Source organism: Schistocerca americana, chromosome 3 (genome assembly GCF_021461395.2).
Source record: "Schistocerca americana isolate TAMUIC-IGC-003095 chromosome 3, iqSchAmer2.1, whole genome shotgun sequence".
In the NCBI taxonomy this organism is placed as follows: Eukaryota; Metazoa; Arthropoda; class Insecta; order Orthoptera; family Acrididae; genus Schistocerca; species Schistocerca americana.
The window spans coordinates 414,904,915-414,931,729 of NC_060121.1; the positions used below are offsets into that span (position 1 = coordinate 414,904,915).

The 26,815-nt window shown below is 42.2% G+C and overlaps 1 protein-coding gene across 1 annotated transcript in view; it reads right to left on the bottom strand.

Annotated features, from left to right (window-relative positions):
* The window catches only part of LOC124606784 (echinoderm microtubule-associated protein-like CG42247), a 340,411-nt gene that overhangs the window by 199,799 nt on the left and 113,797 nt on the right, over positions 1-26,815 (bottom strand). The window contains exons 3-4 of the mRNA XM_047138847.1: positions 10,537-10,653; positions 586-817 (exon numbers count right to left, since the gene is read on the bottom strand). Coding sequence (XP_046994803.1) covers positions 586-817; positions 10,537-10,653 — 349 coding nt within the window. The remainder of the gene's footprint in view (positions 1-585; positions 818-10,536; positions 10,654-26,815) is intronic.

Below are 26,815 nucleotides of genomic sequence, written 5' to 3' on the forward strand. Positions count from 1 at the left end.
ATAACTCCGGACATGCTTTACAGTGCTGTTCACAACATTATTCCTCGACTACAGCTATTGTTGAGGAATGATATTGGACATATTGAGTATTTCCTGTAAAGAACATCATCTTTGCTTTGTCTTACTTTGTTATGCTAATTATTGCTATTCCGATCAGATGAAGCGCCATCTGTCGGACATTTTTTGAACGTTTGTTATTTTTTTGGTTCTAATAAAACCCCATGTCATTCCAAGCATGTGTGTCAATTTGTACCTCACTATCTACATTATTCCGTTATTTATTCAGTTTTCAAATTTATACTGACTTTTTGATCACCCGGTGTATGAACGAGGGGTACAGCAGTTGTCCACCAGCGCAGCCGACTACAGGGCAGTGGCGTGGGTCGCGGCCTCAGGCTGGGGTACCTTGGACGGGAGCGTCCCTGTCGTCGTCGTGAGCGCCGTTGGCGCGCCAGCGCGGCGGGGGCGGCGGCGGCTGCTGCGGGGGTGGCAGCAGCGGCTCGTGGTCGAGCAGCGCGGGCGGCGGCGCGCCCCAGCGCCCCTGGGCGTGTCCGGGGGCGGAGCGGTCTCGCTCCCGGTCCTTACCGTCGCGCTCCACGGCGGGCAGCGCCAGCGGCACGCGGCCCTGCCGGCTCTTGCTGCGCGCGCGCCGCGCCGCCTCCTGCTGCACCATCAGCTGGTTGGCGCCGCCGCCGCCGTGCGTGTTGGCGCGCGACCGCGACCGCCGCGGCGAGCCGCCCACCTCGCGCCCGCCGCAGCCCAGGTAGAACGTGTCCACGTCCGCGAACTCGTTGCGCAGCTGCGAGAAGCTCCGCACCTGCCGGGTGTTCATTTCACTTGTCATCCGAAGCAAATAAAGCCATTAGCTGCTAATGGGCTTTGAAGTAGGACAGTGGGGAAAGCTGAAAATTTGTACGAAAAGCTCTCCAAATACCGCTACCAGCCACAAAAATTCTTGACAACTGAATTATTTACTTAGCGACATGTTCCTAGGTGATACCTCATCATCTGCCTATACTGGCTTTACAAAAGCATTTAATACAGACACACTACGAACCTCTGCACTGCCTTAGTATACTCTGCAGCCGAGTACTGTGCACCAGCGTGGTTAACCGGCAAGCATGTAAACAAGGTGGACACCCAATCAAAGCTGCTATGAGAACCATAACTGGATGCATAAAGACTACCCCACTATATTGGCTTCCAACACTTGGTCACAGCTCCACCCTCCCTGCGAAGACAGGAAGCTCTGATGAATAGCGGGGAAAGCTGAAAATTTGTACGAAAAGCTCTCCCAATACCGCTACCAGCCACAAAAATTCTTGACAACTGAATTATTTACTTAGCGACATGTTCCGAGGTGATACCTCATCATCTGCCTATACTGGCTTTACAAAAACATTTAATACAGACACACTACGAACCTCTGCACTGCCTTAGTGTACTCTGCAGCCGAGTACTGTGCACCAGCGTGGTTAACCGGCAAGCATGTAAACAAGGTGAATACCCAGCTCAACGCTGCTATGAGAACCATAACTGGATGCATAAAGACTACCCCACTATATTGGCTTCCAACACTTAGTCATATATCTCCACCCTCCCTGAGAAGACAGGAAGCTCTGATGAAGGAATACACAAAAATAATGAATAACTCCCTACTTCCTATCCACGAAGTTGTCCCAACTTTGGGAAGAATACGACTCCGCTCCAGAAATCCCCCTTTAAGGCTGGCCCAACAACTGTCAGCTGCCAACTTCAACATGGGTACTAAATGGCACGAGAGCTGGAGTGGTAGTGCCTCCCCTGACAACTGTGAACTTATCCGTCCATCAGAGAAACCTAAGGGCTTTGAACTTCCACGACAGCTATGAAAAAGCCTAAACAGAATCCGAACAGGACATGGACTATGTGCACACAATTTACACAAGTGGGGAAAGCTTCCCAGCCCTAACTGTGGGCCAGCCGCGGTTGCCGAGTGGTTCTAGGCGCTTCAGTCCGGAACCGCGCGACTGCTACGGTCGCAGGTTCGAATCCTGCAGCGTCACCTGCAAACAACATAAGACGGCTGCTCGGATTGTCTCCCATATAGTTTATATAGATAAGGTACGTCAAAGGGCCATTAACACTACCCTGGGGGATGCTTGAAATCACTTTTGTTTTACTCGATGACTTTCCGTCAATTACTATGAACGGTGACCTTTCTGACTGGAAATCACAAATCCAGTCACATAACTGAGACGAGATTCCATAAGCACGCAATTTCACTACAAGCCGCTTGTGTGGTACAGTGTCAAAAGCCTTCTGGAAATCCAGAAATATGGAATCGAGCTGAAATTCCTTGTCAATAGCACCCAACACTTCATGCGAATAAAGAGCTAGTTTTGTTTCACAAGAACGAGGTTTTCTAAATCCATGTTGACTGTGTGTCAATAGACCGTTTTCTTCGAGGTAATTCGTAAAGTTCGAACACAATATGTGGTCCAAAACCCTGCTGCATATCGACGTTAATGATATCGACCTGTAATTAAGTGGATTACTCCTACTACCCTTCTTGAATATTGGTGTGACCTGTGCAGCTTTCCAGTCTTTAGGTAGGGTCCTTCGTTGTATATGATTGTCAAGTATGGAGCTAATGCATCAGCATACTCTGAAAGGAACCTAACTGGTATACAGTCTCGACCAGAAAACTTGCTTTTATTAAGTGATTTAAATTGCTTCACAACTCCGAAGATATTTCAAAAATTGTTCCAATGGCTCTAAGCACTATGGGACTTAACATCTGAGGTCATCAGTCCCCTAGACTTAGAACTACTTAAACCTAACTAACCTAAGGACATCACACACAGCCATGCCCGAGTCAGGATTCGAACCTGCGACCGTAACAGCAGCGCGATAGGCCACAGCGTCCGGCCCGAAGATATTTACTTCTACATTACTCATGTTGGCAGCTGTTCTTGATTCGAATTCTGGAATATTTATTTACTTCGTCTTCTTTTGTGAGGGCATTTCGTAAGACTGTGTTTAGTACCTCTTTTTTGGCAGCACTGTCTTCGCTAGTATCTCAGTTGCTATCGCGCAGAGTTTGTTTCTTGCCGCTGACATACTTCACATACGACCAGAACCTCTTTGGATTTTCTGCCAGGTTTCGAGACAAATTTTCGTTGTGGAAACTGTTATAAGGATCTTGCATTGAAGTCCGCGCTAAATTTCGAACTTCTGTAAAAGATCGCCAATCGTGGGGATTTTGTGTCTGTTCAGATTTGGCATGTTTGTTTCGTTGTTTCTACAACAGTGTTCTGACCCGTTTAGTGTACCAAGGGGGATAATTTATTTGGTATAAAACTCTCAATTGCTGCCGATACTATTTGCCTGAATTCAAGCCACATCTGGTCTACACTTATTTAGTTGGAAGTAGTGGAGATTATCTCTCAAGAAGGCGTCAAGTGAATTTTTATCTGCTTTTTTGAATAGGTATATTTTTGTTTTTTTTAGTATTTTTTTTGGGGGCGGGGTTACAATATTCATTCTTGCTACGACAATCCTGTGTTCACTAATCCCTGTATCCGTTCTGACGCTCGTGATTAACTCAGGATTATTTGTCGCTATGAGGTCAAATGTGTTTTCACAAGCCTTTACTATTCGCGTGCGCCCATGAACTAACTGCTCGAAATAATTTTCAGAGAATGCGTTTATCACAATTTCGGATGCTGCTTTATTCATACCTCCGGAATTAAACATGTATTTTCGCCAACATATCGAGTGTAAATTAAAATCACCACCAACTGTAATCGTATGAGTCGTGTACGTGTTTGAAATCAAATTGAATCTTTCAGCAACTGTATCATCTGAATTGGGAGGTCGGTAAAAGGAACCAATTATTATTTTTTCTGGTTGCCAACAATGACCTCTGCCCATACTAACTCATAGGAACAATCTACTTCAATTTCGCGACAAGATAAACTACTTCTAACAGCAACAAACACGCCACCGCCAACCGTGTTTAGCCTATCCTTTCGGAACGCCATTAGGTTCTTCGCAAAAATTTCGGCTGAGCTTATCTCCGGCTTTAGCCAGCTCTCAGTGCCTATGATGATTTGAGCATCAGTGCTTTCTATTAGTTACGACAATTTACAACTGTCATGCCGATGGTTCCTGTATTTACGTTCTTTCTGTGTTCGGCCTGCACTCTTGACTGAGGCCCTTCTTGTGTTTTCCCGAGACCCTCTAACCTAAAAAACCACTCAGTCCACGCCATACAGCCCCTCCTACCCGAAACCCAACCACCCTTTGGCGCAAGTCGAAGAATCTGCAGCCTATACGGTCGTAGAACCGTCCGAGTGCAAGCAAGACTGCCAGCCTTTACCACTTCTGTTAGCCGCTCGAAGCCAGAGAGAATCTCTTCTGATCCAAAGTGACACACATCATTGGTGCCGACGTGAGCGATCACCTGCAGTTGGCTGCACATCTGGAATGACTCCACCCGACATGCACGTGGAGTGCACATTGGTTTTCTTTTCCTTCTTGGCAGCTATTTCCCTAAAGGGTCCCATAACGCGCCTAACGTTGGAGCTCCCAACTATCAATAATCCCACCCTCTGCGATTGTCCGGATCTTGCAGGCTGAGAGCTTTCCTCTGAAACAGGACAGGTGCAGCATGTGGCTCAGTGACAGTGTCGGCCACAGACAGCACCTGGAAACTGTTTGTCAGACAAACCGGGGAGGCCTTACGTGCGGCCGCCTGGGAAGTCTTTAGCCGCCTGCTATGCCCCAGGGCGACGTCCTTCTCGACCACAGGTGAGGGGTCAACCTCAGTGCGAGCAGTAACTGGGCTGGCCACTGGTGAGGACCAATCGGAGGAATTGGACTCGCTGGACGTGCGTTGGATCCCTACGGCAGGCCCACAACACTGGTGCGTTAAATGCCTACGCACAGGTCATGTAACTCGCCTAAATAACGGGCCGCTGCTTTGCGAACGCGGTGACGGCGTCAGGTAGCGACCCAGATGGGTTCCATAAGATTTACATCAGGCAAATTTGGTCGCCAAGGCATCAACGCAAGTTCACTATAATGCTACTAAAAGCACTGTTCCACGATTCTGGCTCCGAGACAAGGACAGTTAAACTGCAGAAAGATGATATCGCCGTCGGGGAAGACATCAAACATGAAGGAATGAAGATGGTTTGCCGCTGTCGGCGTGTCTTCGTTTCCTACCGCAGGTCCCATGCAAGCGCAGGAGAATGTCTCCCGTAGGGTAATACTACTTCGTGGGGCGCTGCAAGTTTCGAGCCGCCGTTCACCCCGATGACGGCGTTTGTGGAGACTACCGTTCACCTAGTGTATCAAAATTGTGATTCACCCGAAGTGATGAGACGATTCTATTGATCGATGGTCGAATCCCATTGGTCCCTTGACCACTGAAATCGTAACTGACGATGACGTTGGGTCAACATGTGAATACGTATGGGTGGTCTGCTGCGGAACTCCATGTTCAACAATGTACGATGAATAGTGTGCTCTGAATCACTTGTACGTGCACCAGCATTGTGCTCTATCGGCAGAGATGCCACAGGTCACCATTTGTCCTGCATTACAAAGCAGGTAAGGTACTTTCGTTCCGCGTCACAGGCCCACAGCACCAGCAGGCGGTATCCAAGGTCGCGGTAGGCAGTGGTCATAATGTTTTGGGCGATCAGTGTACAGTGGGTGTATGACTGTTGGAGAGGAATTGAATCATGGAACGAGTAAACGAGTGCAGAAGAAATCAAAAAGGGCTGACAATAAACTGCATGTAGTCCATCACCTATGTCCTCGTATCTTTGAAATAAAAAGAATAAAATAAAAAAATATCTTGTTATAAACACATTTTTATCAACATTGTGATATTCGCGATTTTTGGCTTCATTAAAACAGCAAATAGTTAACACTTTCAGCAGAAGGCAAATACTTGTTTATCGCTTCCCACGCCCGGGTTCTCGGGTTCGATTCCCGGTGGGGTCAGGGATTTTCTCTGCCTCGTGATGGCTGGGTGTTGTGTGCTGTCCTTAGGTTAGTTAGGTTTAAGTAGTTCTAAGTTCTAGGGGACTGATGACCATAGCTGTTAAGTCCCATAGTGCTCAGAGCCATTTGAACCATTTTGAAATACTTGTTTATAAAGAATGATTAATGTACAATAAGATGTCGCATTGCGACGGTGGAATTTCCTAAATAATGTAATTCGTCGTCTTTGAGTGGCAATATAAACAGAAGAATACGGATCGATATGCGATCCTTCACTATTTTGTTCGCTGGAGAACAAATGAAGCCCTGAGCGCTAAACACTTGTACTGTTTTTCTTAAGCAAGACGGACGCAGATTTGTGGCGGTCTGATCTAATTTTTACTATTTGTATAAAAACGTGTTCCGTCTAAGTTTGAGTGAAGTGTAAAAAGAAGAACTGTTATAACTTATCGTGGCGATACACGGGCGACTCAAGAGGACGATGGCTATATAAAAGAGCGCTCAATGGACATGAAACGGACGTAAAAATCTATCGTCATTGTTGTACTAAGCATAAGGTACGATATATGTTTTAGTTGTAATAAATATTTGTTCTGCAAATATTGAATCATTTAGCAGCGCTCATTCCTATCATCTCCTCAGTATTATTTTCATTTTAATTATGCATTTTGCTAAGATTACAGAAACCAAGATGAGCAGTTCAATGTGCGTGTTACATCGACAAAAAGAAAACTGTTTCATCGTCTTATTGCATCAGCTTTAATATTGAATTTCCCTTTTGTGTGATGTTACAGTTGTTTTTGTGTCCTTAAGAACTTTCTGGTCCCTTAGGAAATTGTTTTGTCATAACAATAACTTCACGACCGGGTATGATCGTATCTACGATCATGAAGTAATTAGAAAGACGATAATGCAATTTCGTAATCAATAGCACTCTAGCTGTGACTGCTTCAAGTTACGCGAAACTGCAAGTAAAGACTATTCACATTGCATAATGCAATATTTTATGACAATGGTCAATCCATGATTCTTACGCCAATTGTGATTTATAAAACAGTAAGCGAAATCTCAAATTCCAACTTTTCCATTGAATAACAACATCAATTTTATTTTGTTACATGACAACATCCCTGCTTGAATATTTTGTATAAGATTGGAAAAAATGATTAAAACACTTTCTAGCTTCTCCTGAAAATTTTACCTTCTGAGACGTTATGCGTTTTGAAAAGATGCTACTCATATGTGATACACTTTTTTGTAGTTTGCATTTACATTTCCCCTCCCATTGCAGTGAGTTGTCATTGACCACTCATTAGCTTTTATTTTAAAAGGAGTTTAAATTTACACACTGTTAACTTACTTCTCATTTAATACAATAACTGATGAAAAGCAGCTGGATACCTGTTACTTGACATTAATATGGGGTGTGTCCAGCCTTCGCCTTTACGTTTGGATTCTGATGGGCCATCAAAACCATATAGACACTTATAAGTAGGAAGGAAGATCGGGTTTAATATCCCGTCGACATCGAGGCCATTCGAGACGAAGCACAAGCTCGGATTGTGTCAAGGCTGGGGAAGGAAATCGTCGTGCCTCTTCAAGGGAACCATCCCGGCATTTTCAAAATGTTCAAATGTTTGTGAATTCCTAAGTGACCAAACTGCTTAGGTCATCGGTACCTAGTCTTACACAGTACTTAAAACTAACTTATGCTAAGAACAACACATACACCCATACCCGAGGGAGGAGTCGAACCTCCGGCGGGAGGGGCCACGCAGTCCGTGACGTGGGGCCTCAAACCGCGCGGCCACTCCGTGCGGCCCGGCATTTTCCTGGAGGGATGTAGGGAAATCACGGAAAACCTAAATCTGGTTGACCGGAGGCGGGTTTGAACCGTCGTCCTCCCGAATGCAGACTCCTATAAGTATAATTTAATATGGAGTGTGTTCACTGTCTGCCTTGATGACAGTTAGAACTCTGCTGTAGACAATTTAAATGAGATATCTGAATGTCTCTGGACGAGCGCAGCCCATTCTGCCTCAGTAGCGGAAACCAGAGAAAGTATGATTGAATTGCATTTTCCTGGAGACATATGAGTCTCACCTCTAGGACAGATACTGAAGGAATGAATTGAAATTTCTACTAAGTCCGAAGCCAGGCATCCTGGTTACTAGGCAGATGTGCTAACTACTACACCACCGACGATTTAAGAAGGGGAAAATGGGCCGAAGGCCTGATTTTAGGTTTGTATTAGGGAGGACATTGGACTAAGGTGCCCGTGCAACCCTCTGACCCACAGTGCTATGGTGGTGTAGTGGTTAGCATATCTGCCTAGTAGGCAGGACGCCTTGGTTCCAGTCCCAGATTTAGTATAAATTTTAATTCATTACTTCAGCTTGTATCCGTATAGGAGAAAGTATGTTGGAAGTTGGGGTCGAAGTTTTAACTCATCCCAACGGCGTTCCATTGGGTGCAGGTCGGGAGACGGGGCAGGGCAGTCAACTTCAGGAATGTTATTGTCCACAAACCTCTGCCTCACAGATGCTGCTTTGCGACAGGATACACTGCCATGCTGATACAGTCATTGCCTCAGGACTGCTCCTGTTCTGTTTTCAGTACACAATGCTGTCAACTGTCCTCATGCCCTTCCGCATTTAGCGCTTTCTTAAACGAAATGAGGGTCCATACCATGTGAGTTAAGGAGCATTGCGCTCTCATTTAAATATAGGGTCGAAAGAGTCAGCCTACAAGAATTGTGAAACGAACCCTGTCATCCAGGACCGCGTGCCACAAAGGGCGTAGATTCACCACAAAAGGGGGAACTCAAAGGCGTCTATTGTCTATTGAGGCCTAAGCGCTGTAGTGTGCGAGTGAGGCAGACGAGACCCTACGTCATAGGGAAACCCAGTAGAAGCCGTTTGTGGCCGAGTAGATGAAGCAGTGTTAAATATGGCGGACCTAAGATCGGCCACAAAGGGAAACATGTATGAAAACTATTTAATTCTGTAGTAATGCAGGGAATCAAGCCACAGTAATTTTAATCTACCATCCCCTATAAATTGTTTTCGTGGGCTACTAAATGTAGTGATGATCTAGGAGAAAGAGGTGACAGTTCTGGCGGAACGTGCTAGCAAAGTTGAGTAAGTTGGTGGTGTGCAAGTTACGGCTGAGCGGAAAGGGATTTTCGGAGTAAACACTACAAAGAAGAAGATGCAAAATGCTCATAATAAATATCTCGTTAGAAATATGGATGAATACGTTATTAGACAACAATTTTTTGTTATTTTGAACATCAAAACGAAGTATCGAATTTGTGAAAACTTCGCACCTTTGCCGCAAAGAAACGTGATTCGCGGTTAGCAAGGGAACTTTAAGAAAACTTGTTTTACCTATGATGATTGTTTTTAAAAGGTGTCAGAACAGATAAGTGGTCATATGTGTGAACTGAACGACGTAGTTTTTTCTTTTTTTTAAAAAAAAATCAGATTACCTTATATTTTTACGAAGAGGTTAAGTATAAGAAATAAAGTGGCCAGTCGTTCACAATGTATACTATCCGTCTCTCGCTGCAACTTGCTCCAATTTGTCTCGGAATATTGAACATCTTGCACCATTTTATGTTGTCGAACGCTTGTCTGGGTGATATATTTCCGAAATTCTGATCGTATGTCTCCAGTTTCGTATACTCTACACACTAACATGAATAATCGTTTGGTTACCACTCCGACCCAATAATTGAAGAATTTTGGATGGAACTTTACCTATGCCTTCTGTCTTTTTTGCTGACGAGTCTTTCAAAACTCTGCTAAGCTCTGACTGTAATGCCAGATGACTTGTGTCTTCCCGTACAAAAGCTATTTGTGTGTGTTTGTCCGTAAAAAAAGAAAAAAAGAGCAGTAAATTAAACTTCCAAGTACCGTAACAAAAGCTATAAATTCAATAAACAAATGTCATAAAATCAGTTTGTAGCAACTCAAAATGACTCAATATATGTAAGTATTTACTTCTTCACACTCATAGTGACGTAACTATTTAGCATTCTCCGATCAGTCGTAGAGCTGTAGTCATTTTACTGTAAGCACTTCTCAGATTTCATACTGTGAAGCTATCGAATTTGTGATTATGACGTTAGCATATTCCTACTGCATTGGAGTAAATAACAGCTACGTAACATAAATAACAAAACTAAGCAATATTTTGAGATAATAAACAACACTTCGCAACGTAATGTAACTAAAAAAGGTGCGAAACACATATTTCTGTTCGATTTTAGTACCTAACATTGGAAATATTAACTAGCAAATTTATAACATTGTAAGTGATTCATTTTTTCAGAATGACTGATTTGGTTGTCGATTACAACACATAGTTTCACTCCTTCAGTTGTGAAGGCGATAGTTATTGATGGTTTCAACTTATGGCCTGTCTTCATTTTCTGCGTGAGTGGACTAAAGTATAACCAATATCTGTGTTTAAAATAATGATTGCAGAACACTCCCGCCACATTTGAGGAATTGGATTAATAATTACAGTACTCACCTCCTGCCCGGAGACGGTGTACATACGCTTGGCGCCGATCATCTTTAGCACCTGTCCCAGGTCCTCCAGCACCTCTTCGAACGGCTGGGACGTGCGAAGGTTCAGCAACACACGACACTGTGCACACATATAAAAAATTTAATTGAAAATACTCATTAGAGATAAAGATTATAAATGATGGAATATACGCAGAAGGTAATGAGAGTGTAAAACTATGAACATCTTGACCGAATAATACCAAAGTGAAACATCAATATTCTCATGCTGTAGGTGAGCTGTGCGCGGCTCGCGGTCATGCCGTTTATAACTCGTTATCTTGCTTTTATGGTTCTGTCGCATCGTTTTCCTTTAATTCGATTTACTGGAGTCACTAGGTTGCTGATTTGCTTGCCCGTGAGTGGCAGCAGCAGCGCTTGTCGATAAGTGCACTGTCGTACTATCTCTGGAGCGATCGCTAGTATTTCCGGGTCATCGTGTGTCTGGAGTTCAGTCGGGCACGGAGCGCCAGTGAGGCGCGGAGAGCCAGTACTTGCCGACCGATGGCCACACACATGAACTATCCGACGGAAGTAGATTGGAGCGGGAACGACCGCCGGTTGGTCGTCTCATCGGGCGACGTGTATTTGATCTTTTGACTGTTTCTGGGCCTCGTCAGTTGGTCATCTTGCCGGACATGGGTCAGTTCCTTCCTTGTGCAGAGATGTCGTGGCTAATGGGCAAGAGTTACCTCAGCATGGTTGGATCCGAACCAGTGTGCCCGGGTCGCCGTGTCTCCGAGTTCCGAACGGACATCGAGTTGAGTCGGGTTGGAGCTGCAGTGAGCTTCGGACAGCCAAGACTCGCGCGACCGTTGCCGACACGCATAATTTGAGTGGCGACGAGCTTGGTTAGTCGTTCGGCCGGTCGTCTCATCGGACGACGTGTATTTTGTCGCCGACCGCTTATGGAAACTCTGTGTGTGTTTGACTTGTCATTTCTCCTGGTTGTTCCACGGTGATTGGTTTTAGGATTGTCGGAGTTCTTGGTGCAAGTGTTCATGTGGAACTGTGTGTAGCTTCTGTGATTTTCATTGAGCAGGCGAATGCTGTCTGCGTACTGGAGTAGGTAGTCGGTCGGTTGCGACAGAGTAGAGAGGGAAGGCACTCAAATTGGAATTGATTAGGTTGTTGGTTGGTTCTTCAGCCGTCCCGAGGTCGTGCTGCCACCTGATTATTTAGTGTTATGCTTGGCTGCCTGTCTCACCTAACCTGTTGTTAGAGATTCCTCCCCAGGCCGACCCTTGGAACACTTCCGTGCACCACTGTTCTGTTGTTTGTGATTGTGACTTTCTTTTGTCGCAAGTAATGTGCCAGACCTTCAGCCGTGTATTAATTTTGTCTGTTCTATGTTCAGTATATGGCCTTCAGCGGAACCTTATGTGAAGTATTTTAAGATTAGGCCTTCAGCCGTGTTTTATTTAAAATTATTGTTTGCTCTGTATTTAGGCCTTCAGCCGCGTTTGTTTTAAAATTTGTGGCTTTCAGCCATAATGTGTAAATTCCTGTCTGTAAGGTTTCTCTTTAATTATCTTGAATTCTTAAAATGCCCTTCAGCCGCACTGTGTAAATGCTTATCTTAAGGTTTGTCTTTAATTATTTTGAATAATTGTTTGGACCTTCAGCCGTCAAGTTATTTCGAATTTTCTAAAGATGGTTTTCTGTTTTACTGTGTAAATGCTTGTGTTTGAAGGTTGCCTTTTGTTATGCTGAACTATTATTGGGCTTTCAGCCGAGGAATTAATTTAAGTTTCCGTAATATGCTTTTAGCTGAGATTTGTAAATGCTCGCCTTTCAAAGAATTTCCTTTGCTGACCTGAAATATTCTTTGGGCCTTTAGCCGAGAAGATATTTTAATTTTACTTAAGTAAGGCCTTCAGCCGTTTGTCTAAATTCTTGTGTCACCAACTGCGACATAATCGCGTATACAAACAGTGATCCAATACTGTAAAATGCTTTTTTATTCCAGTCTCTGATCACAAATGAATTCTTTAGACGATGATCGGTTTCAGTCCGTAATGACCATCCTCAGATATTTTTTACACGATGTCCTAAAATGGTACGGCCATAATGGCATCGTCAAAACATATAATCAGCATAGCCTCGTCACATAGATTTAAAATATAGTGTAGAATAGGCCACATCGTCCACATAGTGATTATTGCCAACTAGCTAGTTGTAATCAACATAGAGACTGGAATAAAAAAGCATTTTAAATTCTTATGCTTTAAAAGGAATTATTTGAGGATAAGTTAATTTTAGTTCAGTAAGGCCTTCAGCCGTTTCTCTAAATCCTTGTGTTTTAAATGGAATTATTTAAATCTTATTATTGAGAAGTTACTTGGGCCCTCAGCCGTGAATTGATCCTTGTTGTTTTAAAGAGAAAGCTGCGCATTGTGTTTTCGAGGAATAAAGTTCTGTGTTCTTGTGCAACTAACAGTAACTGAGCTTGGCCCTTTCCACAACCTGATCCGCTCTGTCCTGCGAAACCAGATTTCAGTAGGCTATGTTGATTACAATTCAATCATTATGTATACATGATTTCAGAATTTTCAGTGCAGAAGAATAAAATTCCTACAGATGAAAAGTGGCATGGGTACATGGTGGTGTGTCTGACATTACTGGAACTTTTCAGATGGAGAGTGTAACGCTGGTTCGGACTTGTAATTGCAGCTTATGGACTTTGAGGAAGGTCGAATAACTGGAATGGGGGACACGTCAACATGCCAACATCTGGCATAAACGCATGGCAGTAGTGCAATGGCTGCAGAACGAATGGTAACCAGATTGATTCGGACCAGCAATGTGGCAAAAAGAACAGGCACAACTCCTTCCAGAAGGAGTTAAAACGGATCTTTTACGTTGGGATAAATTTATTTTATTTTTTGTTAGATGTTTTCGTTAAATAGCTGAATAAATTGTAATTAGGAATAATCTAATTAAGCAGAGTAGAGAAGATAAAGTCAAAGAGATGTTCATTGGGCGGACACTGTCGTAATGTAACGTCATTGCGTTGTTCGATTGTTGAAACAAGTCGTTTGTGTTCCGTTCTGCTGTTCGGTCGTGCACGTATCTGAAAGGAATTAATTCGGGGACTAAAATAAACTTTCACATAATAGTTACGATTCGATGTTCCGACAAAAGGGGTTAACGTCAGTGTTAATTTGAATTGTGGGCGACACGATTAGTTTTGACAGATACGCGAAAACGGACGTAACGAAAGTTGTTCGCATATCATCCTTGAACGTGACTTTTTATTTAATTAACGATTGCGGGCTCATTAAAAGCTATTATCTCATGATTAGGATCAATCCCTCTTTCCTCCTAGATAGTGATCATTCATTAACATTTATGTCATAAGAAAAAGGATTATTAATAAAAGTGATGTTAAATGACAATTAGGTGTTATTCCGTTAGTGTGGAACCGATGTAATATCTCTGAAATGACATTGATATATAATTTGGGTTAAATACTGAACTGAGATAGGAAGTAAATTGAAATTAGTGAACATTTGATACTGAGACTATAAAAGCAGAAGCTATAGCGTCCCCAGTGCCATATTACGAAAAGACAATATTTATAAAGAAGACATTCATAATTTGTAAGAGATTTTTTTTATCATGTAGCCGTAAAATAATAATTTCTCTGTGTAGGTTTAGATTGCAAAGAAATAATTTATGACAGAATGATCTAGAGAGACGCCCAGTTACGCTCTTTTGTTAATTTTTTAGTCGACTTCACTTCCTCTTTTGTCTTGAATGTGTCTAGAGGGACATCTTGCGTGTGCTGACGAATGTAAGCATATTTGTATGAGTTAAGCATATAATATACTGATTCAAATTTATTGTGCACTTTTAATTTGTAAGAGGTGATCCCGATTTCATGTCCGCCTTCCTTGAATTAACCTGCATTCAAGTAATTTACAGCTCAACAATCGCAGCGGCTGATGCAGCCAACGATGCCATTACGTGGCGATATTAACTTATGAAAAATTAGCGGAAGCGGAAAACTCGCCCGCTATTAGCATAATATTAATTTTTCTCCACAGCCACACGAAGTTGCAGAAATACTTAGCTTTAAGATTCTTATTTTCAGTAGCATAGCCGAGACCCAGAGCCAGGACTCTGACTACAATACAATGGTTAACGGAGGTAAGAAAATACTCTCGCGCGTGTGTGGGCCGCAATTGTAATTAATAACTAAAGATCTTTTGCTTTAACGTCAACTGACTAGCCGAGGAAATTTATATGAAAAGTTTATTGCATTGCTCAACTTAAATATCATTTTTATTAAGGCCCACCACGTAAGTCAGCAACAATCAAAAAAAATAATAATAACAATAATAATATATACATTAAATTACGACGACCGACGGACGCGAGATTGGCGCCGCAACTTTGGGGCCCGATTAATATGATTCTATTGTAATGAATGTAATTATGTATGTGTCTAATTGTAGTAAAATATTAATGCTTGTATGAATTCTTTTACATGTACAACAACAAAACCACACCCTGAGGAGATCTGGAGAGGAAAAAGTGTAGAAAAGAAAAAGGATTGCGAGAAAGAAAAATAAGTAAGGTAAGGCCTATTGTGCAAGCATCCTGTGTAGCTCTGCGCGGAATATCGAACCCATGTGCACATGAGATACCTTCGGTGTTTTGTGTATTCATGTGTTTATTTTTGGAGGGGATAATTATTCGTTTTGTGTATTTATATGTTTATTTTTGGAGGGGATAATTATTCGTGTGTGTATCAGTGTTAAAGATTTGTCAGTGGCTTAAAGTGAATTTAGTATGGGTAAGATAGGACAACCTAAAGCATCCGTACCAGAAGAACAAAATTCTGTTAATATGGAAAGTGAGGATCATTTGCAATATGTAAACGAGTCCCAAGCCACCGCCTCGGATAACATAATTTCCGGAGCGGGGGGCGAGGATCTGTGGACGGTGAATGACGCTCCACAGCAGAATGGGAATAGAGTAACAACTCCACTGCCTGGGCAGGGGGGCCAATCGAGTGCTAGATTAAGCGGGGCACCAGTATGCTCACCGATTGCAGACCCATTTGCAGAATTTCTGCGCAGGTTAGAAGAAAGAGATAGGGAGAGAGATCAGAAACTGGCTCAGATGCTCTATGAGCAAGAGCAACAAAGAGAGCAGAAAGAAAAGGAAAAAGAAAGAATGTTAGAACAGAGGGAAAAACAAAGAGACGAAAAACTGGCTCAGATGCTACGTGAGCAAGAGCAGCGCAATGAAGCGAAACTAGATAGGATCCAAAGCGAACTTGCCGAGATGCGGGACGCGTGCAAAGAAATACCCGATCTTGTGCAAAGCTTAGCCGGAGAGATGCAAAAATTACAGATATCGCAGGCTAGGCTTGAAGACAATGTCCAGACTTTAACCAACCGCGTGGATAATGTGGAGATAGATGCACGGAAAAGTATTGACGCATATTTGGAAGTGCAAGCTCAAAAAGTAGAAAAAGAATTAAATGAATGGCTAGAAGTAAAGGATCGCGAGATATCTGCAAAGATTGAAAGCGACGTAAAAACAGCTGTAGAACAAGCGACTGCGGCCGCAAGTGTAAATATTGACGCCAGCGCTGCCGCACTACATGCCGAATTAACACAGATCAAATCCCGTGTGACAGCGGAGTTGCCAAATTGGCAACAGGAGGTCGCGCGGAGACTGTCTGCGTTGGAAAGCAATGTAAACAGTGGCGGACAGATCATGAATCAGACTCCGCGCACTGATTACTATAATAACGCTGACGGTAGCCAGGGTGCGAGTGCGCAACCGCAACCTAATGCGAATTATGAGCACGAGCAACACGCGATACCGTGCAGCGCACATCACGAAGTGATGAATGTCCCAGAATGTGGCAATCAGATGTGCAAAAAAGAGGACAATGTAATAAAACACAGGACATTCCAACCCTTCAATAGCGAAAAACGAAATGTCCACCCTGTTGTATTTATTAAGAGCTTCAGGAATGTGTTTCCCAGGACATGGACGGAAAGACAAAGAATACAGTTCGTGGTCTCCTTTATTCAAGGTGACGCGGCACTGTGGGCCACCGACGTGTCCGAAAAATGTCTAACGATGCAACAGTTTGAAGGTGCATTCTTGCAAAAATTCTGGTCCGATAGCGTCCAAGAAAGACTACGAAAGGAGTTGTACAGTCCAGAAATGTACAATCCTAAGATGGGAACGTTACGCAAATATTTCGAAAAGTATATAAACAAAACCAGGTACTGGGACGAGCCAATGTCCGATCGTGATATAATCAGATTAATAAAAATGAAGTTGCCCAGTGAAATTAAAAGATATTTCATCAATGTGCCGGAATACGATATAGAACAATTCATGGAAATAGTGGATTCTGTTGACCTATTGATCGAAGATATGAAAACCGCAAACAAGTGGAACCATGCAGGCTATAATCAACACAAAGCCGATTACAATAGCAGCCACAGTAACGGTAGTAACTTAGTACCAAATGGTAACGGGAATAGGCAAGAGCACCGGCAACAGAATCAAGGCACAAACAATGGCAATGGTTATAACGGCAACGGTTATAATCGTGAAAATCGAAAGAGACATCATGATGGACGCATGAGTAATGGATATAATGGTAACGGCAATCCGCAATGGCGGAACAACCGAAACCAGTGGCGTGGTCGTAACGAACCGACACCACAGTGGCAACAAAACACAGCGCCACAATGGAACGCCAACCCAGGTCCATCACAGAACATGTCAGGAAGTTACAACCGACCACCGCAAAACCAGAGCCATACACAATATCAAAATACACCATCGGGGAGGCAGGGCGGCCAACCCAACAGTAGCAACAACAACAACCAGAACCACAATGTGAGGTTAGTGAAAGTGACAGACAACTGTCAACCCACTAATGCTCATCCGTTAAACTAAAGACAGCCACAATACGCTCTCCGTTGTTGGCTGCAGGATGGTGTAGTGAGGGCACATTCACAGATGACAGCCATAAACTTTGTATGCTGAGATACAATGAAGGAACAAAAATAGAAAAGGAACTTGTAGACATACCGCAGACATGTAACCGAACCGACAAAAGTGTTGTGCAGGCTATATTGCAAGCAGATATGTATGGAGCACCAATACACATCATAGTCGATACCGGTGCGTCAACCAATGTCATGAGCGCAAATTTTTACAAGTACTTGAGTCAAAATAATAGAATACCAGTATTGCCAGTGAAGAATTGTCGTGTTACAGGTGCAATAGGTGCACAATCTCATATCATAAAGCACCAGGTGCAAGTCGAGTTTACGGTAGGAAATGAAGCAATGAAAAGCTCGTTCCTAGTAGTTAAGGGATTAGGTGTTGCTTGCATCCTGGGGATGGAATTTTTACGCCAGAGGGACGCAAAAATCGACCTCTTGGGCGGGGAAGTAAGCCTTATGAATGAGGATAGACGTGTAATTTTGCCGTTGTTGAGGACACGGGAAGTGCACGGTAAATATTGCCGGAGCTTTCAAACGAGATTCGTAGGAATACAGGTAATGAATTTATATTCTGACTTAAGTACAAGACAAGCATGTTATAAGGAGTTTATTACTGAAGACAGAGAGGAAAAAAGGGAAACTGATAGCCATGAAAGTTAGGGAGTCAGAACATTTGACTGAAGCACAACAAAACGAATTGACTCAGCTACTTACAGATTACGAGAATGTGCTTTCGGAAAAACCCGGTGTTATCGAGGGCTACACCTATAACATCGAAGTGGTACCTCACGATACTTTATGTCACGCAAACTACACCATCCCGTGGTCAAATAAGGAGGCAGTTACCAAGGAAATAAGAAAAAATACTTACAAAGACTTAAAGAAGTTCGCTCAGTAGAGCAACGTTTACATTTGTGTGTAGTAGGTTAAGTTTATAGTGTATTTTTTGTGTGTGTAAATGTTCCGATTTTAGTGTAATATTTAAAGACAATGAGGCACACAAGATTAGTGCGATTCAATTTTGTAGATGTTAAGGAATAATAGTATTTTTAAGCAATTGCATTTTGAAGAAAAAAATGAACGTAGGTTTAAGAATATGTTAAAAATTTCATGTTGAAAAATGCTTTAAAAATATTTTTAAAAAATTCAATAGCATGTAATGATGAAAGAATTTTTCATTAGTGTGTCATGAATATTTTTGAACTGTAGTAGTAATGCAACTTATGAAATTCAATATTATAGTGTATAAGTCGTTTCATGTATTTATGTCTATACCGATCTTGAAATATGCTCAAGCATAATTTACTTAACAATGTGAGTGCAGGGTGTACATCACCCGAGGTACCTCATGTGTTGTGGACAAGGTACAAAGCAAATCAATAAACGCGACTACCGCTAAGCACTGTTAAAATATATTGCCATCTGCTAAGGCAGAGATTTGCACGAATTTGTAGTGCAAACAAAAGTCACAAATCTAACATTAATCTAGGAACTTGCACGCTAGGCCTAGATTATAAAATGTGTACAATAATGCGAGAGGCAAGGTTTTGTAAAGTCGAGCCTGGCTCTGGAGAGCAAGTACGCAATGAGTGGGCAGACATGACATGGGGACTTACCTCAGATGAGACGGAAATACAATTGTATAGTCAAAAAATCTGAAGGCAAGTACGACTCTAAGTGGAAAATAAAAAGAGATAATTAGTGCGAGAGACTGGGAAAATCCAGCACTAGCCAAAATCCAGTTCAGACTGAATGAAATACATTAGTGTTTGTGAACTAATCGAAACAGTTACTTTAAGCAGTGTGAAAAACTGTGAAGGTGAAACTGTGATATGGACAGTGAGGTGCTAGTATTGAACGTTCAACAGCGGTGAGGACGCCAAACGCCAATATTACGCACGAAAAACTGTGAATTTACTATAAATGTGAACTGTTAACGTGAAGTGAACCCACAGTCAATATTTTTGGGACAGACTGTAGTTTCAGTGAGCACAATAATGCGAGATTGGAATGCGATGCGTGGACTGTTGCAAAACAGCGACCGCAGAAACGGCGAATGTTTGTGCTAAGCTCGTATTGGGACACTCACCAGTGCCTGCGAGTGCGGCGAAAACATAAATAATTTTATCAAGACAAAAACTGACGTGTAATGGAAACAGTATTGCATCAAAACTTCATTCACGGGAGAAGGTCCATGTCATGTTTTCTGCAAGACAGTGCTAGCTTGACACTCAGAAACTGGCGAAAACTTAACAACAACTGCCGCACTAATAAATGCTCCTTTCCCACTAGCGTAACCATCTGCAGCGGGAAACAAATATTACGTTGGTTGTGTGTGTGTTTCATGTACTACGTCGGAGATGCGTAGCAGAGCTGACTCCTGCCAACAAGAGCGGGGGGCGGATATCATCCCACTCCGCCACGCCCGGCCGAGACAGAAGCGCATCGCCAACGGTGCAGCCGATCAGTTGATTCTGACGTTCCGCGACGGCGAGACACACGCTGGCGTCGAGCGGGCGTTGACCTCTCCGCAGCCGCCGCGAACGCCGAGCACCGAACACACCAACCGACGCCGTCGCGAGCCAAACGTCGCGGCGTAGATCATCAACGACACCGCAATCAATTGTTATAATGACCTCATTTTTTGCATAGTGCAACAAAAATATTTGTATGCACATCCTGTACTCCAATGACATTCCAGAAACAATTAAGTGAAAGTGACCAAAGCAGTTAGTCTGTCGCTCCGCCGAGGTTTTCCCCAGGTTTCCCTACGGCCGCGCCAAATGGGGAGCGAACAGTTGACACCCCTGGGACTTCAAATATTCCGGACTAACTCGTGGTTGTATACCTTGAACCTCATCTGTATTACACTTTGTGGACAACACACCTCAGTAATTTAACGCTTTAAATATACGATGTGACATATGTAAACTGTGAAAGAAAAATCTGCGTGTGGACACTGTGGACATGAAAGTGGAAATATTTATGTCAAAAAACACAAACATTTTTTATGACATAAACATTTCGGGGGGCAATATAGCGTCCCCAGTGCCATATTACGAAAAGACAATATTTATAAAGAAGACATTCATAATTTGTAAGAGATTTTTTTTATCATGTAGCCGTAAAATAATAATTTCTCTGTGTAGGTTTAGATTGCAAAGAAATAATTTATGACAGAATGATCTAGAGAGACGCCCAGTTACGCTCTTTTGTTAATTTTTTAGTCGACTTCACTTCCTCTTTTGTCTTGAATGTGTCTAGAGGGACATCTTGCGTGTGCTGACGAATGTAAGCATATTTGTATGAGTTAAGCATATAATATACTGATTCAAATTTATTGTGCACTTTTAATTTGTAAGAGGTGATCCCGATTTCATGTCCGCCTTCCTTGAATTAACCTGCATTCAAGTAATTTACAGCTCAACAATCGCAGCGGCTGATGCAGCCAACGACGCCATTACGTGGCGATATTAACTTATGAAAAATTAGCGGAAGCGGAAAACTCGCCCGCTATTAGCATAATATTAATTTTTCTCCACAGCCACACGAAGTTGCAGAAATACTTAGCTTTAAGATTCTTATTTTCAGTAGCATAGCCGAGACCCAGAGCCAGGACTCTGACTACAATACAATGGTTAACGGAGGTAAGAAAATACTCTCGCGCGTGTGTGGGCCGCAATTGTAATTAATAACTAAAGATCTTTTGCTTTAACGTCAACTGACTAGCCGAGGAAATTTATATGAAAAGTTTATTGCATTGCTCAACTTAAATATCATTTTTATTAAGGCCCACCACGTAAGTCGGCAACAATCAAAAAAAATAATAATAACAATAATAATATATACATTAAAATACGACGACCGAGGGACGCGAGAAAGCGCTTAAGGTTTCTCTTCTCTAAAATGGCAAAATAGGTACGAACTTTAACTTAATAGTCGACATTATGTATTGCAAAGAGATTAGCATTTCATACTTATTTTGACGACGCTTTGTTAAACAAAGGAACGTTGAGTCTCTGTACGAGTAATAAAATTAAATCTAAAAAACGTAATTAATAACGGCGAACTCCGCTTTAACAAACTGTATTGCGAACCCTGTAGACTTGTGCGTTGAAATTCGAAGTTGGGCATATAAAACGAACTTAAAAATCCATTCAAGCTACAGTGGAGTCGGCACAACACGACGTGGGCAGTTATATAGAGTGCACAATTTGTAGGAATGTTGGACTGGCTATCGCGAGTAGATGGATGGCAGTTGCTGAAATTCAACCTGAAGTTGCTGGCAGAGTGTCACCACGAACCGTCAGAAACAGATTACTAAAAGCTCTGTTGAGATCTCGAGCTGCCATGCCCTGTTTACCGCTGACACCGTACCACAGATAACAAATACTTGCGCCTTGTTGATCCAGAGTCAACTGCGACATTAAGTGAGATTTTGTAGTGGTCAATGATGAATCTCAGTTATCGTGGCAATCAGATCGACCGAATGTGCCCATAGAGGACCTGGTGACATGTTACAGGAAGCAGCGATTCTGGAGACCGTGCGTGTTTATGGAGAGGGGAGCTACTGGACGTGACTACAGGATTTCTTGTCATACTTTTCACGAGCAGGGTATCAAATGGCATATTACAGCAGCATAATGCAGAGTCCCACACTGCAGCTCACATCACACAAGCCGTGGGGAATGAATAGATCCTTGAGTGAGGTGCCAAGTTCAGTGAATTGTCATTCACAGAGCGTGTCTGGGATGCGATGGAAAGACGTATTCTTTCATACCAACCTCCAACCAGCAATCTTCGTGAACTGAAAGCGTGTCTGCCGTGGGGAATGAATAGATCCTTGAGTGAGGTGCCAAGTTCACTGAATTGTCATTCACAGAGCGTGTCTGGGATGCGATGGGAAGACGTATTCTTTCATACCAACCTCCAACCAGCAATCTTCGTGAACTGAAAGCGTGTCTTTTAAGGGGGGACGTTGATGAAAAACACACACTATTTCAAAAGTGCACCAAGTCCACAGTTTATGGAGATATGGCAATGAAATTTTGTACCACGCTTTACATGAAAGTAACACATTTACGTATAAAATCCTTTGATTATATATATTCAACTTTTTAATGAAATTTGAAGTTTTGTTTTCTAAAACTAATGTACGTTTCTTTTTCTCAGAAAGTATTCCAGAGATTTCTACAAAGTTTGCTCTGTTTTATCTCTTTATATGTTGTAAGCACTTTGCCCCATATCTCAGCTTGCAACCAGAAATTTCAAAATTTGCTCTTGAGAGAACGTTTATTAGGTTCACAGAAATATGTGTACAAAATTTTATAATTCTAGCATTCATAGAATCTGAGGAAAATGTACACAGACTTTAAAAAACAAACTTTTCAGAAAAGTTTGACCTAACTTTTTTCCTTATGTCACTTCTTCAGAAGGCTCCACATTTGTACTCTGGGTCGTCTTTCCGTTCAAGGCTTCTCTTCTGGTTTCCCGTTGTGTGTCTTCTTTTCTTTACCAGGTCTTCGACTGACTTTTCAGCTGCAGAGACGCGCTGTAAATCTATTTTTCTCAGGATGTCTTGAGTAAAATTGCCTATCTTGAAGCCCATTCTTTCCAATACCTTCATCCTCCCGATATTCCCATCATTAAATACAATAACTGCATCATAAGTTGCAATTCTGACAACTGTAGCAGATGCAAATGTGTTTTTAGGGCATCGTTTCCATATGATAGCACACTCGACTCGCATTCGGGAGGAAGACGGTTCAATCCCGTCTCCAGCCATCCTGATTTAGGTTTTCCGTGATTTCCCTAAATCGTTTCAGGCAAATGCCGGGATGGTTCCTTTGAAAGGGCACGGCCGATTTCCTTCCCAATCCTTCCCTAACCCGAGCTTGCGCTCCGTCTCTACTGACCTCGTTGTCGACGGGACGTTAAGCACTAACCGCCGCCAACCACCGTTTCCATATGAGTGAATTTAGCGACTCATTTGGATTTTGGGTTTTGCCATAACACACTTTTTGAGAAGTACAGGATCGGTCAAAGATGATCCATAAAACCAAAGAATATTTATCATGGCCTTATAAATGCATCCCGCACGCGTTTGGTTGAAAGTAATACACAGAACCGTTGTTTACTGAGCTGGTATTGAAGTACTGCTTCAAAACTTGGGCGTGACAGGGAGGCCGCGTCACACTTTGTAATTAATTTTCAGGCACTTCGGATGCGATTTGAACATTGAAACTTTGGGAACTTATTATCCATGAGTTATACTAACAAATAAAAAATAAATCGAAAATTGACATTTTTGGTCAATTTCATCAACGTCCCCCCTTAAATGCAACAAGAGATTTAGCAAGATGATATTCGGAAGCTGTTTGTTCAATGTGACAGCGAATACAATAGTGTCTTCCTGCCCATGAGGATTACAGCTCATGCTCATGTTGATGGACAGTTTCGAATGGATAGAAAATTTAAGCGTTTAATACCAGTTATGTTATGAACATATTCACAAAGTTTGATTTGTATTTGACTGATGCTTCATGTGTAGCGAAGCAAGTGCTATGGCTACATAGCAACGGCGGCGAGCGAATGAGAACGGCACTTCCCCGACACCCGACCAAGACTAAGGTAGTCGCACTTAACGTGTGAATGAGCTTTCAAGTCATTGTGAAACAATCTAAAGCGAAATTAAATATTTAAATAATGTCACAATACTTTGCCAGATGATGTAAACCTATGCCAGCGTAACATAGTTTGGGTTTCAACATAATCTGATGATTAATTCCCACATACACCCATTTTTACGAAATTTCAAAAGCGCGAAATATTAAAGATTGAAAGTTCAAATTTTGGATTGAGATTTTATGCAAAAAATATGTAGTTATCTCTTTTCAAGTTACTGAGGAAAAACTTACTTTTGTACTAAAATTTGTAAACAAGGTAACAATGATAAAATTACAGCACTATATTCATTAGAAGTGATGATGGAGATAGACCAAATTGCAAGACAATTATGTAACTTTACAGAGGTGCAGACGGTTGAATAGTGACAGTTAAGAGGTCTGAGACTACCGTCGGTTCCGTTCGAAAGCTTCTAGTAGTCGTAATTTAAGATTTACCAGCTTTTTTAATGGAAAGTGCATAGAGTGTAGTACTGCTTATAAAAAAAAGGGGGGAGTTGTTATGTTCAGCTAACACGATAGGAAAGGTGTCATTAGAGCACTGCTGCGGGAGCTTAAGGCTTTCGAAATACTGGTGCTCTGCTTGCTGTCCGGCGCGAAACCGCACCGACAGTATAAAAGGATCACCGAAGCGATATAAAGGATTCATTTGATAGTCATTAGTGGCCCTGATGAATGTCGCCACGCTTCAGGATGTGACGCATTTCTACCCGCGAGCGCACGTACTCTAAACCTCGGCTGACACTGAAGACGACTGACTTGAGTGGCTATCGATCTAATTAGTTATCGCCCGTTTCGTGCAAATACTGTATGTAGAGCTGAACTGTCGTAGATCGATAATTTACTGGAAAGCCTGTGTTTTAATTTCAATGTTTTTATTTTGCATGCCACCCGCAGTGTTGTAGAAAACTGTGTGGCAAATGGCATAGCTTATTCACCACTTTTAAGGTCAGCAGTTAACTGTCCTAAATTAATAGACAGAGCGATAATTAGCAATTCATGGAGCTTCGAGTAGAGGTCCTATCGAGTGCCGATTACGACAGAAAAACTGTAATAAATTACAAAATTATTAATTTGTGATATTTTTTGAATATACTGACTTGTTAAAGCAGTAAACTTTCATTTATCTTCGTAGTTCCGGACACATTTTGATTGTAAATAGTGAGTTAGAATATTTTATTCTAGTTAGGCGAGCTGAATTGTGGACTGGTGGACTGGAGATTACGGGCAACAGGCTTCTCTATTAGTTTCTGACTGTCCGCGCAATCAATTTCCAGGGTCTCCTAAATGGCAGTGGTATTTAAAATCGAACAAATGCATTGTAAACGCAACAAAACAAGCAGTATCTCATAAAGCACTAGAAAAACTTTTAACCCGCTGCCCTGCACAAGGTGGAACTGTTTCATTTCGGCTAGTTTATTAATAAAGCAGTGTAAATAAAAGCTCTCATCGTTAATCTGCAGTGTCGCAATATCGAGGAAACGTGAAACGTCAACTGCAAGAGCGGAGCCTCCCTTTTCCCATCCTCTCTGTTAAATGCCACGGTGAGGATTCCTTTTGTTAACTGGAAGCTGATATTTTGTACGTAACGCAGAGTGAAGTAGATTACTTGATCTACAATGAAGAGTAAACTCCCAAAAGAATAGAAAAAAAACGCAAAAGTTCTGCCCGACAAACATATGTCGACAAACATGTGACATACATCCACGATCTGAAGATCAACTTATCGTTAATTTGATAAAGTTGTGACTGATTACCGTGTTTCTTTTTTTTTTCTTTTCTTTTTTTTTACTGACTAGAAAGAGAAACCTGTTGTAAAGTTTTAGTTGCTATGCCTCAACGATATTGATAGAAGAGGGAGGAATAGGTGGGGCGGTAATGTTTTCCCTCTCTGCTGAAACCCTCCGTTTACGTATAGCTCTGCAAGCAGCGCTGTGGTCACAATACATCAAATTAGTCTGTGTTTGCTGTTAGAATAAATCAGATTATCCTTATGCCATGGAAATGTGTTTAGGAGTTACTAAGTGTTTCGCCCTAGTCAGTGAGACAGCCAGTAACTGAGAGACTGTTGATGGAGTACCTTCGTATTACAAAAGGTGTATTACCTACAGGAGAAGAGGATCTTATTTAGAAACAGAAGTTGACAGAAGAGTATGCTGTAATAGGAGAGGTTACTACACTTTTAATAGTTGAAGAGGCATCAGAGGAAGAGGCACGAGATGAAGAGATATCAGATGAAGTGGCATCAGACGAAGAAAATGATAATGCCATGTTGGTGAGAATCGAAGCAATATCACCAGTGACGGATTTACAGGGAAGCAGTGGTTCATTTTATCCGCCATCACCTTTAAGAAAACGAACGAAGTTTCCAGGAGGATATCTGGCTGATGCGTACAACATAAGGACTAAACAATCAATGGAAAAAGATGGAGATGTTGATCCTACCCGTCCGTGTCGTCCTGGATTAGCAACTGATAAGACAACTTGCCTGAAAATTACAACAGTTTTGAATCAGGAAAGAAAAATAAAGAGCGAAACTTTGTAATAAAACTTTGAAAACAGGCTAAAA